The 14730-nt window shown below is 49.5% G+C and overlaps 1 protein-coding gene across 1 annotated transcript; it reads right to left on the bottom strand.

Annotated features, from left to right (window-relative positions):
- Positions 1–12803: 12803 nt before the first annotated feature.
- Positions 12804–14350, bottom strand: LOC125511024 (cytochrome P450 CYP72A616-like). The gene is made up of 2 exons (XM_087522028.1): positions 13953–14350; positions 12804–12966 (listed from the first exon to the last, which is right to left on the bottom strand). The coding sequence occupies exons 1-2, from the start codon at positions 14260–14262 to the stop codon at positions 12959–12961; spliced, it is 318 nt and encodes a 105-aa protein (XP_087378154.1). The 5' UTR covers positions 14263–14350; the 3' UTR covers positions 12804–12958.
- Positions 14351–14730: the final 380 nt, after the last annotated feature.

The following is a 14730-nucleotide window of genomic DNA, read 5'->3' as shown; positions in this document are numbered from 1 at the left end:
TCGAGTGGGAAGCCGTCCAGGTCGATGCCGACCTGATCACGCATGAATGCCGCCTGATCGGGATCATAGCCAGCGGCCGGCGTGAACGTGCCGCAGCCGTCCTGGATTTGTGTCTCGTCGGGATCGTAGCCAGCGGCCGGAGCACCACCCTCGAAGATGAGGTTCTGCATGTAGTCGTCGTCGACGGCGGACGGCATTCCCTCGAATAGGTTGCGGGCGTCCGGGAGCACGCCGGTCGGCGTTTGCCGCGCGCGTTTCCTCGCTCTGCCGGATGACGAGCCACCGTCCACTGGGGTGGCGTTGAGGTCGATGGGCGCAGGCGCGGGCGTGGAAGGTGCGACCACGCTCACGTCGGGCGAGCACTCCCCGGAGAGGTGGGAGGCCTGCGGGTACACGTGGAAGCCGAGACGCGGGGCGAGTCGGGCAGCACCATCCGAGGAAACGCCAATGAGCCGGTGCTAGCCGCGGCGACGGCGGTGTTGAGGAGGCTATGATGGCTAGGGCTTAGCCCTAGCATGCACAACGCCTCCCTCATTAAGGCGGTGACGCGGGTGGTGGTGTCCTCCTGCTGCACGACGGCGGCCTGCGCGGCGGCCTCATCCCTCGCGTCCACGGCGTGCCTCCGGTCCTTCCTCTTGGCCGACTCCCTTACCCTCTGTGCGGGCGTCAGTGGCTTCTTTGGCTTGGCCGAGGCGGCGGTCTTGCGCGGGATACGAGGCTTGTTTTTCCTGGAGGGGGCGGCGGCGCCGGACGAGGCAAGGGAGGCGAGGCCAGTGGCGGCGTCGAGGTCGATGGCATCCTCCATGGCGGGTGTGGGGCGGGAGCGCGCGGGCGGGAGGGGTTTTGAAGGAAATGGGGGGGGGGGGGGGGGGGGAATGATGGTGGCTGCCACCGACCGGCGGGCTCAAGGAGAGGAGTAGGCGCGCGCGCGTCCGTCTCCTATCCACGCCTACGCAAATCCGGCTCAAAATTGGGCCAGGAATGGGTCGCCGTGCGGATACCAAGCGCAGGGCCGTCTCTAGAAATTCGGGGGCCTGGTGCGAAGTCTGAATGGGGCCCTAAAATCTCAAAGATTTTTATAGCTAAAAGCACACTCTCACTTCTTCAGACAAAAAAAAACACTACTACTTAAATTATAGAAGCTTAAATATATGTGTTATTTCATATAATAGCTTGATATATACTCATATGTCGTACTAACTATTCCCCCAAACAGTCCGACCACTGAGCAACGAACATATAGCAATTTGTTAATTAACTGGAGAACTGATGCACATATTCAGTATACACATTAGTCAGTAAATTCTTGAATAGATAAAATAGCCACATAAATCAGCTTGGGAGCACCTGATGGACATGGATAGATGGTCGGCGATGGTAAATTTAATCTCCCGATCGATCTGGCCAGCGTTGGTGCTCAACCAGCGGCTGCTTTCTGCTTTGCTTGGAGGCGTTTGACCCCAGCTAGCCCGGCACTGATTTCTGATCAAATTCATGGGCAAGTTCTGCCGCTTGGCCCTGCCCTCTTGTCCTTGCGATCGCGCCGGCGGCAAGCATGTACGATCAGGTTGGGGAATTCGGAAAGACCCGAAAAGAAGCGACGACCAAATTATCGGGGGCAGGCCCTGATCGGAAGGGATCAAGGGAGTTCGTTCGGAAGAGAATTGGGCTATCGGACCATATTGGCAAGCCCAAAACTTGCAAACAAAGAAAATAGCCTACCGGAAACTAAAACTGGGCCCAAGAGGGGGCCCCTGAAATTTGGGGGCCCTGTGCGAGCGCACAGCTCGCATAGGCCCTTGGACGGTCCTGACCAAGCGGACGCGCGTCCGTTTGGGTCGGTGCGTTGGGCCGTCTTTTCTATCCGCACTGACCCAAACGGACGTTAGCGGACGAAATAGGTCGCCCCATTAAAGTTGCTCTTAAGACTGGGTAGTATTAAATCATCTCAGCCGTTGAATAGGTGCGTAGTTCCGTCGTTTCTTATTACGTAATTTATAGGACCCCGCCGCTGTGACCAGCCTCGTCGTTGCCATCACCGGCGCCCAGTCAACAGTCGATCATGCTTCACATCTCACACCATATGTTTGCTCTAATGGTGTCGGCGAAGACGGTGCTATCAATCAGAATTCTGGCTGCGTGCCCTTCAAGTCGCTGCTACAACGTCGTAACCGGCGACGCCGTCGCAGCTCATGGTGCCCACTGCCCAGCCTAGGCACCAGCGCCTCGCCCCCGCTCCGTCCAGCGGTCATGCGTGGCATTGCTGCTTTGACGTCGACGTGGACCTTTCGCCGTCGTCGACATCGAAGGCGGTGGCACTGCAACACCCGCGGTCCATCCATGTTTGATCGTCCCACCTCGCCAGCGTCTCACCGGGATATGTTTGTGGCAACAAGATCATTACGAAGGGTTTCGTCCAGATTCGATCGTGTTGCGAACTTGTGATTGCTTCTGTGTAGCCGCCGGGTTGTGTACGTATACGTACGCGTGAGCGTGATCATTCGAAGCCAATTGGGTGCTCACGTACTAGTGCATCGGGACATGATCGATTAATCTGGGAGCTTGCTTCGTGCTGATTTCGTTGATCAAAAGTCCTGGCCGGGATCGATCTTCTACATGCAAGCTTTTCTTTGTTGCATGTCGTCTCCGGCGGAAACTACTCGGCCGGATCAGGCCAGCGGCAACAATCTTAGAATGGATGGATCGCATCCGGTCAGAGCAGAAGAAGAAAGAGAAAAACTGAAGAGAAAAACATCTAGATGTACTTTAACAAAACTGATTTGCATTCTATGTTTCGATTTTACCCCTTGAACAAAATATACTACTGATTTTATCTAGTAGTATTAATAGATCTAGTCCATCGAATGACTGGAAATGAATAATAGCTTCTATTATTTAGATGTACCGTGAAAGAACTCATTTACAAATATATTTAAGACTGCGTACATTGCTCAAGACGATCTTAAACATTTGATATAAGCAATATGGGTGGCGAACAAGTTATGCGCACACACCCTTTTTGAAGAGGCACACAAAAGGTTTACTCAGGAAGGACTCGATCTCCCCAAGAAAAAGGATGATCTGGTGTTTGGAAGAATGTGACTTTGTACGCAGAGGTTTTGTGACCGTATTTAATATGCCTTCTGCTTTGTGCTGCGAATATGATAAGTCACTTGCATTTGGAATTGCAGAGGGAGATTGATGAAGCACATGCATCTCCATCCCGGCCACCGTACATGTGAACATGTATAGGTCATCGTGGCCTATATAATAAACCGTGGAGCTTTCAGACTTTGTACTGCCAGATAATCCCTCAAAAGAACGAGGATGGTTCCTCGACTAGTACTAAAACAACCAAAGGTCACACAACAACCAACCGGTGGGCAGAATTGGATTAGGAGGTATGAGGAAATAAATTTGACCTTTGTGGTGCACGGTGCCAAGAAAAAACGATGGCAGTTGATCGTATGGACAACGACTTTGCACCAGCAATCTGTTTTTACGTAGATACTACACATTCAGGACTAACCATCGACGTATGCCCGGATAGCAATAGCAAGCTATCGACATAGTTCTTCGGATCAGGATCTCTTTCTTCAGAGTGATGACCAATGTGTATTAGTGTATACTAGGATAGATGCCCGTGCGTTGCAACATGAGAAAAATATATTTCTACACCCTCTGTCGGAGAAAACTGCCGGTGAGGAAGGTTGTTATAGCAGGACCAGTACCCTAGGGGAGGCGCGGCCATTGTCCGGGGACACCACCACCCGGAGCATGGCGTTGCCTAGTCTGAATAATAAGTAAAATCATTTATTTAATCATTGCACACCATAATAATAAAAAATTAAAGATCAACTATGTTGGTCAAACCCACAAGTATGACGGAATGACATGTATGGTAATGAGCCTAAAAATAAGAATAAGCCAGTGAAGCTGTGTTATCCGTGAACATACCTTTTTTACATAGTTACTCAGCAGGCTAAATGGTCAGGTACCCCATAATACTTGTAAATTATTCTGTGAAAACGCTTGTTTCCCGCATCTCTTTAGCAACAATAATTCTACATGTACTCTTAGATTGTATGCGCCATGAAGAAAGGAAGGCATTAGATTGTATGCAGACAATAATTTCGAAATTCTAGAATGTACCATTAATCCCAACAAAATTGGTAACTACTCCCCCGTCCCGTAATATAAGACGTTTTTTTGGCACTAACGTCTTATATTATGGGATAGTAGGAGTACCCTTAGATTTCAAATGAAGCAACCCTTAGATGCCCGAGGATAAAAAGCCAAGAAAATTAACAGATACCTATCACCTAGTATGACAGAGCAAAAACAATTACCTATATACGCTAGCTCGCTAAAGCACTGAACCTCCACCAATATAATCAACCAATTGTCCAAAAATATTAAAAAAGATATAAGAAGAAACTCTTTAGAGGTCTGCTTTTAGATAAAATGCTATGGTTCTTCATGTGATTTCAGATGGGCGTGATTATGCATGTAGGATTGAATAATTGGGAATATGCAGCGCATTGTATTGATCCATAGGGCAATTACATATATACACAAGAATACTTGACCTCCAAGACTCTATCTCTATGTACAAGGAAAGATATCAAGAGGAGGCAAGTATGGAAGTAAACATCCTACGTGATCGCATGTGATACAATGCCTATATTCCTACACCTTCCCGCAGTCGAAGCGTCGTCAGAGTGAATTCCAAGACTCTTGCGAAAAGCTTCGAATGAAGTAGTCGGAAGACCCTTGGTCATGATGTCGGCCAGTTGATGATCAGTCGGGACATGAACAACACGAAACTGTCCCAAGGCCACCTTCTCACGGACAAAATGAATATCCAACTCGATGTGCTTGGTGCGGCGATGATGAACAGGGTTAGCTGAGAGATAAACAGCAGAGATGTTATCACAAAATACCACCGTGGCCTTCTCAATGACGCAATGGAGTTCTCCAAGGAGTTGACGTAGCCAACAACATTCAGCAACAACATTGGCGACAGCTCGATATTCGGCCTCGGCACTGGAACGAGAAACAGTGGGTTGTCGCTTGGACGACCATGACACAAGGGAATCACCAAGATAGACGCAAAACCCGGAGGTGGAGCGGCGTGTATCAGGACAACCAGCCCAGTTAGCGTCAGAGTAAGCAGCAATGTCGATGGTGGAACTGCTAGTAAGTTGAAGCCCGTGAGAAGTGGTGCCACGGATGTAACGAAGTAGCCGCTTAACCATCCCCCAATGGGTATCTCGTGGAGCATGCATGTGTAAGCAAACCTGCTGAACCGCATAGGCAATGTCCGGGCGAGTCAATGTAAGATACTGAAGGGCACCAGCAATGCTGCGGTAGAAGGTGGCATCAGACACGGGAGCACCGGAGGTGGCTGAGACCTTGGATTTCGTGTCAACAGGCGTCAAAGAAGGCTTGCAATTAGACATGGAAGCTCGATCAAGAAGCTCCTCGGCATACCGTTCTTGCGAGAGAAAGAAACCCGAAGCTGTGCGCTGGACGGCTACACCGAGAAAAAAATGGAGCGGTCCAAGATCCTTCATCTTGAACTCGGCACTGAGAGCGGTGATGATCGACTGAAGGAACATCGGTGAGGAAGCCGTGAGCACAATGTCATCAACATATAGGAGCAAGTAAGCCATGTCTGAACCGCGACAAAGGACAAATAGGGAAGTGTCGGAGAGTGTCGCGGAGAAACCAAGCCGGCGAAGAAAATCTCCAATGCGGGTATACCAGGCACGGGGAGCCTGTTTAAGTCCATAGAGAGACTTAGACAATAAGCACACATGCTCCGGGTGATCCGTGTCGACAAAACCTGTAGGCTGAGCACAATAAACTCGTTCCTGTAGCTCACCGTGAAGAAAAGCATTGGAGACATCTAACTGATGGACTGGCCAATGACGAGAGGCGGCAAGATGGAGTACAGTGCGGACGGTAGCAGGCTTCACCACAGGGCTGAATGTCTCTCCAAAGTCAACACCGGCGCGCTGAGTGAATCCACGGACAACCCAACGGGCCTTGTAGCGATCAAGAGAACCATCGGGTTTGAGCTTGTGACGGAAAACCCACTTGCCGGTGACGATGTTGGTACCACGAGGGCGAGGTACAAGGGTCCAAGTGCGGTTGGCCTGTAGAGCATCGAATTCCTCCTTCATCGCGGCACCCCAGGAAGGATCTCGAAGAGCTGCGCGAGCCGACACAGGCAGCGGTGACAATGCAACAGAGGCCACATGGGCCTGCTCATAGTCATCGTAGCGTCGCGAGGGCTGAACGATGCCCTGTCGAGCACGAGTGGCCATGGTGTGCACAGACACGGCAGAGGGTCGCAACCACGGAGCACCATGAGTAACACATGGTGCGGGCGCCGATGAGGATGTCGAGGCGCTGAGGTCGTCGTCAGAGGCGGTCGCATCAACAATCGGCGCCGCCGTGGCAGCTGAAGTAGGCGAAGAAACGCCGGTCGTGGCAGACGAAACACCAGGCGAAACAGCTGTCGTGGCAGCCGAATTGGCTGCAGGGGCTACCGAACCAGCGGCTGTGGAAGCCAAACGTGGCGATGCTGGCGAGGGAGCCATGGACATGGCAGCGGATGGTGACGACGTTGGGGGCGCCCGAGGAGGTGAAGTAGAGGGCGCCCGAGGAGTCAATGAAGACGGCGCCCGAGGAGGTGAAGTAGAGGGCGCCCGAGGAGTCAATGAAGACGGCGCCCGAGGAGGTGAAGTAGAGGGCGCCGGAGAAGTCGCCGAAGACGGCGCCCGAGGCGGTGACGACGCCCGAGGTGGTGACGGGGCGACCATATCATGGCGGCCAGCCAGTGAGACTCGGCCTAGAGTGGCCGGGGCTGGCCGAGGTCCAGGGGGCCCGGCGGCCATGGACGGGAGCGCCATGCTCTCAATCGGAAGGAGCGCCTGGTCGGCCGGCGATGTAGGCGATTCCTCCTGTTCCCTGAAAGGAAAAACACGCTCGTCGAAGATGACATGGCGTGATGTTAGTATGCGACGGGAGGCGGGATCATAACATCGATAGCCGCGATGGTCAGGAGGGTAGCCTAAGAAAACACAAGCAACAGATCGAGGTGCAAGCTTATGTTGAGCGGTGGCAGAGGTGTTAGGATAACACAGACAACCAAAAACACGAAGGTGTTGATACTCAGGAGGAAAACCAAAGAGAAGCTCATGCGGTGTTTGATGGTGGCGAGGACGACAAGGACGAAGATTGAGTAGGTATGTGGCAGTGTTAAGAGCTTCAGCCCAAAACCGAGGAGGAAGATGAGCATGAAATAACATAGTACGAACACTATCATTCAAAGTCCGAAGAATGCGTTCGGCGCGGCCATTTTGTTGAGAGGTATATGGACAAGAAAGCCAAAAGTGAATGCCGTGAGAAGCAAAGAAATCACGAGACGCATTATTATCAAATTCCTTGCCATTATCCATTTGAAAACTCAGAATATTGCGCTGAAACTGCGTAGCAACAAACGCATGAAAATGAGAGAGAAGCGAAAAAACTTCAGATTTGCGACGTAATGGAAAAGTCCAAGTATAGTGAGAAAAATCATCAAGAATGACAAGATAATAGAGAAAACCGGAGACACTTTTTATTGGAGATGTCCATACATCGCAATGCATAAGAGCAAAAGGGAAACTAGCCTGAGAATCTGACTGTTTGAAAGGTAACCTAACGTGCTTGCCCAACCTACAAGCATGACATGTTGTAGACATAGCTTTATTACAGGAAAACTCAAAAGATGATAATGTTTTGGAGAGAGCAGCGTGTCCCGGATGTCCAAGCCGTTGGTGCCAAAGATCGGAGGTCTCAGCAAGGAGAGCTTGAGGCCCGGATGCAAGTGGATAAAGTTCATCGGGGCTGTCACATCGCAGAATCACTCGTCGTGTGTGAAGGTCCTTGACAGAAAAACCAAACATGTCAAACTCAACAGTAATGGGATTTTCACGAGTAAGGCGACGAACGAAAATCAAAATTTTAATGATATTAGGAGTAATGACAACATTACGAAGATGAATAGGAAAAGAAGATGTGGGAAAGGAAACGTCACCGGTGTGGGTGATCGGGAGAGAATCCCCATTACTGATGATGACACGGGTGGAAGTAGAATATGGTTGAGAGTGAGAAAGGATACCGGGATGGTTCGCCATATGCGAGGTAGCACCGGTGTCAAGGAACCAGTCAGCCCCGCTGCCGCCACCATTGATGGAGAGGTTGTTGAGGGCGGCGTGTAGTTGCGTTTGGTCCCAAGCCGAAGGTTGATGAAGAGGCGGGACCGGCGCATAGCCAGGGTAAACGGGACCAGAGGGGTAGCAGTGCGGGGCCACCTGCCCTAGCTGGGCCGCATACGCATGCGGCGAAGAGGCGCCGGGTCGAGGCCCGAGCAGGCCGGCACCGGGCGCACGCCAGTTCGGGGGCCAGGCTGCGAACATCCCCGACAGGGGGTAGCCCCCGAGAGGCCATGCTAGGGTGTTGCGTCCGTCCGGAAGAGGAGTCGTCGTGCCGCTAGGGCCGGCAGGAGGAGCGGCCTGCTTCTTCTTCTTGCCGCGGTTGCGGCCGCCGTTGGGAGAGGGCGCAGTAGGGGCACCGTGGGCGACTGGACGTGGTGGAGTCGGAGCAGCAGTGGCCGGGCGGGACTGACCGGCGATGAGAGCCGTCAGCCGGGCGTGGTGACCGCCACGGGAGAGGCGGCGCTCCTCCTGAAGAAGAACACCACGGGCCCGCGCGAAGGTGAGGCCGGTGGGGTTGACGGTGAGCGCCGCAATGCAATGGCCGAAGTCGTCGTTCAGCCCGTTGATAAGAGCCAGCAGCATGTCTTGGTCAGAGACCGGCGAGCCGACGTCCCGAAGAGTGTCGAAGAGACACTTGAGACGGCTGCAGAAGGCTGTGACGGAGAGGTCACCCTGAACGATGTTGTGAAACTCCCGCTTGGCGAAGATGGCGCGCTGTAGACGGTTGTCGAGGAAGAGCTCAGAGATGACCGTCCATGCGTTGGCGGCGGTGTCGGAGGGCCTGATGATGATGTGCAGGATGTCAGGAGAGACGGTGGTGTAGAGCCACGAGACGATGCACTGATCGATCTGGGTCCACTCAACATCAGCGAACATCATTAGAGCATTGGTCGACCCATCAACATGATCGACGAGACCGAGCTTGCGGAAGGTGAGGTGGAAAAAAGTTTGCCAGATCGAGAAGTTGGACTCATCGAAGCTAAGGGTGACGGGAACATGGCTGCGGATGTTGATGAGTTGCACGGCGGTGGCGCTAGGGGCGGCTGGGTGAGTGGAGTCAGCGAAGGGGTTGGAGCTGGGGGTGGAGCCAGATGGGGTGGAGTGGCTGGAGGAGGGGTTGGAGGCGAAGGGGTTGGAGCCGGGGTTGGAGAAGAAGTCACCGAAGGGATCCATGGCTACGGCGGCTAATGAGGACAGCAGCAGCTGGGGCGTCAGGTGGGGGTGTGGTTCAGGCGTGAGCAGCGGAAAGAGGTCACGGGAAAGAGAAAACTGATACCATGTAGGATTGAATAATTGGGAATATGCAGCGCATTGTATTGATCCATAGGGCAATTACATATATACACAAGAATACTTAACCTCCAAGACTCTATCTCTATATACAAGGAAAGATATCAAGAGGAGGCAAGTATGGAAGTAAACATCCTACGTGATCGCATGTGATACAATGCCTATATTCCTACAATGCAGAGCCCCGAATTTTATGACAATCAATCCTAAAAGTATTTGAAATAAAATCTGTAGAATTTGTGAGATATTAATATTTTGTGATCGTTGACATCCCCATGCAGATTGCAGAGTACTCCAATCTGCAGTTCACCTTACAACATAGGAGTATTAAGCTTACATATAACTGAGATTTAAAGTACCTGATAGTGCAGCCTTTTCTGCACTTCAGTCTGCATTACCATCTATTGTAATTGGTGCCTAGTTCAGAAGGTCGTTCCTGACTCTTCCATTAGCAAGCACCGGCTTGTCCTCCATGTTTTTGCACAAGGAACACGCACGCAGCCCTACCACCATCAACGGCTTCTCTTCCACGGTGTTAGCCGGCAGAAGCTTCCAGTTTGACTGAGGACGACGACGACCGTATGAGTAGGAGAGGAGCACGGCGGTGTTTGGATCTGAATCAGAGAACCGCGATGTGCTTTGCTCTGGGCTGCCTCTCCTGACGCCCGGGCGGCTGGAGCACGCGCACAGCCGCCTCATATCCGATCGAGCTTCCCACAAGTTTCATCGTCGCCGCCGTGCACCAGGGCCGTCGACCGACCTTCCCACAAGGTTCGCCTCCGCCGCCTGTGTCCGCCCGTCATCCACCACCAGCTTGTGTCGACACCGCCGCGGCGGCCACCCGCTGCTGCCGCGCTCCGGCCGTCATCCACCACCAGCTTTTGTCGACACCGCCGCGGCGGCCACTAACGACCACCTTGGCCTAATCATCACCTGCCTGACCAAGCTTTCCCAACAATGTTCGGCACCGCGACAACCACCATGACCACGTTGGCCTGATCCTTGTCTGCCTACACACCTCTTGTCTTCAAGATGGCCCAACAGGGCGTTTTAATTCGTTCTACAACTCACTTCTGTTAGTTGGCTCTCAAGGTGCTTATTGATTTTCGGAGGCAAGGTGTGTATAAATTGGTCAGACTGTGTTTAAAGAGGCGAGGTGGTACTATTTAATTTTCTGACGATCCTATTCTATAATAGAAGTGGATGGTAGCTCAGTCGGAAGCATCCTCCAACACCCACGGGAGCAACTTTTTTATGTCTTTCAAAAAGACGGAAAAGAATGTGCGCATCAGCCCAGCTTGGCCCATCTGCCTATGGTGAAATCCTTTTCTTTTTCCAGTTTAAACAAAAATTAGTACCACCTCGGATAAAGAAAAATCTCTAAAAATAATAATACGGGTGAACGGATTAAAAAATTGACGAAACACACCTTGATTTATTAGTAAAAAAAAGGTAGGTATAGATAACTCCTACGCCCTCTCAATTACGACGAGATCATTGTTGTCGCCTGTTCCTAGATCGGCTGCTAAGTTTCCACTGGTCTCTGACCCTGTCCATCTGCAACTGTGAAACAGTACATAGGTTTGGTCGTTAGCGAAATGCCACTAGGCCTAAAAAAAATATTTCGACAATGAATGGTTGCTTTGCAATTCCTTTTATTTCAAATATATTCCAAATAACTTAAACATCTAATGAAGCCCATTAGTAATCTGAATAATTATTTACTTCATACTATCCGAACATTCTTTCAATAGGAATTATACAGAGCTAGCGTTGGTGTATCTTTTTTTCTATGTCACCCCGTGGATCTCAATTCATTAAAAAAAGAAGATTGCCTGATTAATATACGGAAAACCGGATTAAAACCGTCACCAGCCCACATATGGCAACGCAGGCCGACCAGGCCACACACACACACGGCCCAGCACCCCCCCCCCCCTCCCCCTCACTTTTTTGCGGGGTCCCCTCCCTCTCGCTTGTATGCGCCTGTTGTTCTGCAGATGAAAATTGCTATAATGGTCGGGCATTTTCCAAAAAAACAGGTTCAGAATTGCCTTTCTTTTTGTCTGAACACAAACCAAAAAAGCAAAAAATGAATTATTATTTTTACTGCAATGGTTGAACATTTCTGAAAGACAATGGAGGATAGGTAAAACGGACAAGCATTACTTTTGATTGACTGATGATGAACTAAATAAATGAAGAGAATTTAATAAAATTGATAGACTGAGGAACAGAGAAAAACAAAGAGTGAGAACATAGAGGAAAATAAAACTGAAGGTCTAAAGACTGATAGATAACTAAACTCTCAGGATTGATAGACTGAAGAATGGTGCAAACTTAAAGACTGAGTTAAAATAGACTTAAGAAAGATTGAAAAAGACAACGGCATAGACCTACCGAAGAAAGAAAGATGGAAAAAAGAAACTGAAGATAACTATGTCTACCCAACTAAAAATTTCAGACTTGACCTATTCATAAAAGCCTGTAGCTTGTCTCAATAGGAATTAGAGTTTCAGGCTTATGGTCATTAGCTTGCATTCATCTTCACCCTCAAAAGATGAAAATGAAAAGAAAAAAAGGTTCTGTGTTCGTGAGTAGCTGCAGAAAAAAAAATGATCTGTGTGCACAAGCTGCCCCTGCAGGCGTCAATTCTGACAAAATCGTTGAACTATAACTCACTTGCATAACTGATCTCCCACTTCAAGCAAAAAATATATTTACGCCAAAAAAAGGCGGAACTAATTACTCTACTAAACAATCCGGATCTCACACGAAAATTGCTCTCAACCAAGTAATAATACAATCACGAGCCGCCTACTGAAAATATAAAATGTGAAGTGGCTAAACAAAAACTACACATCTGAGTGCTATTTTCCAAGATCGTTTGCAGGTTTCTATGAGCAATTCTTTGTTTTGATTCATCTCACAAGTCTGCTACAGTTACGCAAGAAAAATCCTGCATCTGGACTCTGGACAGTAACCATAAATCTGTAGGAGGACAGAGCTAAAGAAAACTGAAACTATGGTAATTTCAGCTAAAATACTACTAGTTGCTAAACAGATTAACAAACCAATAAAACTCACACGAACAATTACACTTCAAGAAAGCACAAAGCAGATATTCATGAGGTGAAAAATATTCATCCATATAAATTCATCATAGCACAAGTAGCGCTTGTATACAAAGCAGTTCTGAAATCAAAACTAGGAAGAAGAAAAATGTGTTAGTTAACCTCAACAGCTAGCTATTTTGTTACTCCTTGGAGGGATCGACAACATGCCCCGCAAAGACAACCGCGCCGGTTGCCTCCTCCACTATGTAGTAAGCAAACGGATGGTTGGCGATGAAATCCACTTGTGGAGGAGGCGGCCTCCACCTACTTCGGGCGCATCCTTTAGCCGCCTTGACCATAGTGAAACCAAATGTTCAATATGTGTCTAAAAATGTTCAATGTCTATTTTAAAAATATTCAATATACCTTATACAATTGTTCAACATGTATTTTAGATAAACTCAATGTGTATCTAAACAAGGTTCGATCTGTATACGAAAAATGTTCAACGTGTATTAAAAAATTGACATGTATTAAGAAAAAAGTAAAGAAAAAAATAAGAGGAAAAAAGGAAAATTCAAAAATAAATAAGCCAATGAAAACCGTTGAGAAAACACATAAAAGAAGAAAAAAAACACATAGAACCTTCCCAAAACTGGCCAACGGGAAGGTGTTGGTCTCGCACAAGTATAAAGGTTCTCCGAGTGACCATCGAGATGTTGTATCTTGCTAAATCATGCCTCATCGTACATTTGTTGATGATGTTGGCTCGAAACATATCTTCGGGATGAAAAGTCTCAAGTTTGACTTTTGGTTGAACTGGTTGAAATAGGCACACATGCGAGGATCCCTTCTTAAGGTCTCATCGAAGTGTGGTGTATTTTTTTTCAGTCACATGTCAAATGGTAGATTATGGTCCAATGACATAGAGTTCATGAGAGAGAAAATTATTCTGACTACTAGAGTGCCAATAGGAGTTCATTGAGTTAGTCTTTCACATCCGGAATGATGCTGTCTACTAGAGTGCCAGTAGGAGTTTTCTTGCTAAAACTATTCTGACTAGTGCTCCTATTTTCCGGGACTACAATTCTGGTTGTTCTATTCTGTTACGTGAACTAGCGGTACAGTTGAATTGAACTCTTAAATAACATCGTGTACCCGAAACAAAATGAATCCAGTCAAAGAAGACGGGCGAGCGATCATAAGATCACAAAAATTTCGAAGGTAAAGTACTCAGAATTACTTATTTTGGAAATAGATGTATTTAGAATTAAAATACAACTAGATATATCCATTTCTTTGATAAGTAATTCCGAACAAAGGAAGTAGTACGTACCGTGCTCGTTCGCGGCCTGATGGAGGAGCGGCATCGCCCGCGGCACGACGTCTTGGCAGCCCAGCGGCATGGTCCGGGACCTCGCCTCCCTGTTGAGCCGCTGGCTGAGCGGCACGTCGCCGGCCACCGGGCGGTACGCCGTGCCGCGGAGACCCTGCGACCGCAGCGCCCGGTCCAGGCGCCGGGGCCTCCACCACGCCCACTCCAGCGCCCGCACGGCGCACCACGCGACGGCCGCGTACAGGTACAGCACCAGCTGCTGCTGCTCCCGTGGAAAGGGAACCGGCGAACCCATCATGCTCGTCGCCATGCTCGACCGCCGGAGTCAAGCGGCAGCCGAATGGGGACGGGGTTGACGTTTCTCCTCTGTCACCCTGTGTGTGTACGAGTGGTGGATGCTCACCGCTCCAGTGCTACGTACATGTAAAACATCGTGGTGACCCTTTTGTTCCCCGTGCTTTCGTGCTGTTGTAGTTTCGTTCTCTCCACATTTTTGGCCTATGTTTCCGCGATGGTTCTGTATGCAGTCGTTCTATAATGCCGTGGATACTCCCAAGACCCAAAGGATCATATGGACCGTCGCCATCGTCACGGCCCTGGGCCAATTCAAGTCCCCCGCCATCACATTGTGTAGTCATGACTCAGTCATCCTTGGATTCCTTAGAGCATCTACAACCGGAATTGTCTAATCCAGACCCTATACGTCTACGGTGACCTAGAAGTAACTAGTAAGCGTGCACGTGCAACACACGTATCATGAAAAAGTCATGGTTCACTC

Source organism: Triticum urartu, chromosome 5A (assembly GCF_056163025.1).
Source record: "Triticum urartu cultivar PI428250 chromosome 5A, HENAU_Tu73, whole genome shotgun sequence".
Lineage (NCBI taxonomy): Eukaryota > Viridiplantae > Streptophyta > Magnoliopsida > Poales > Poaceae > Triticum > Triticum urartu.
The sequence above is the reverse complement of the archived record's forward strand: the minus strand, read 5'-3'. Positions and strand labels throughout refer to the sequence as shown.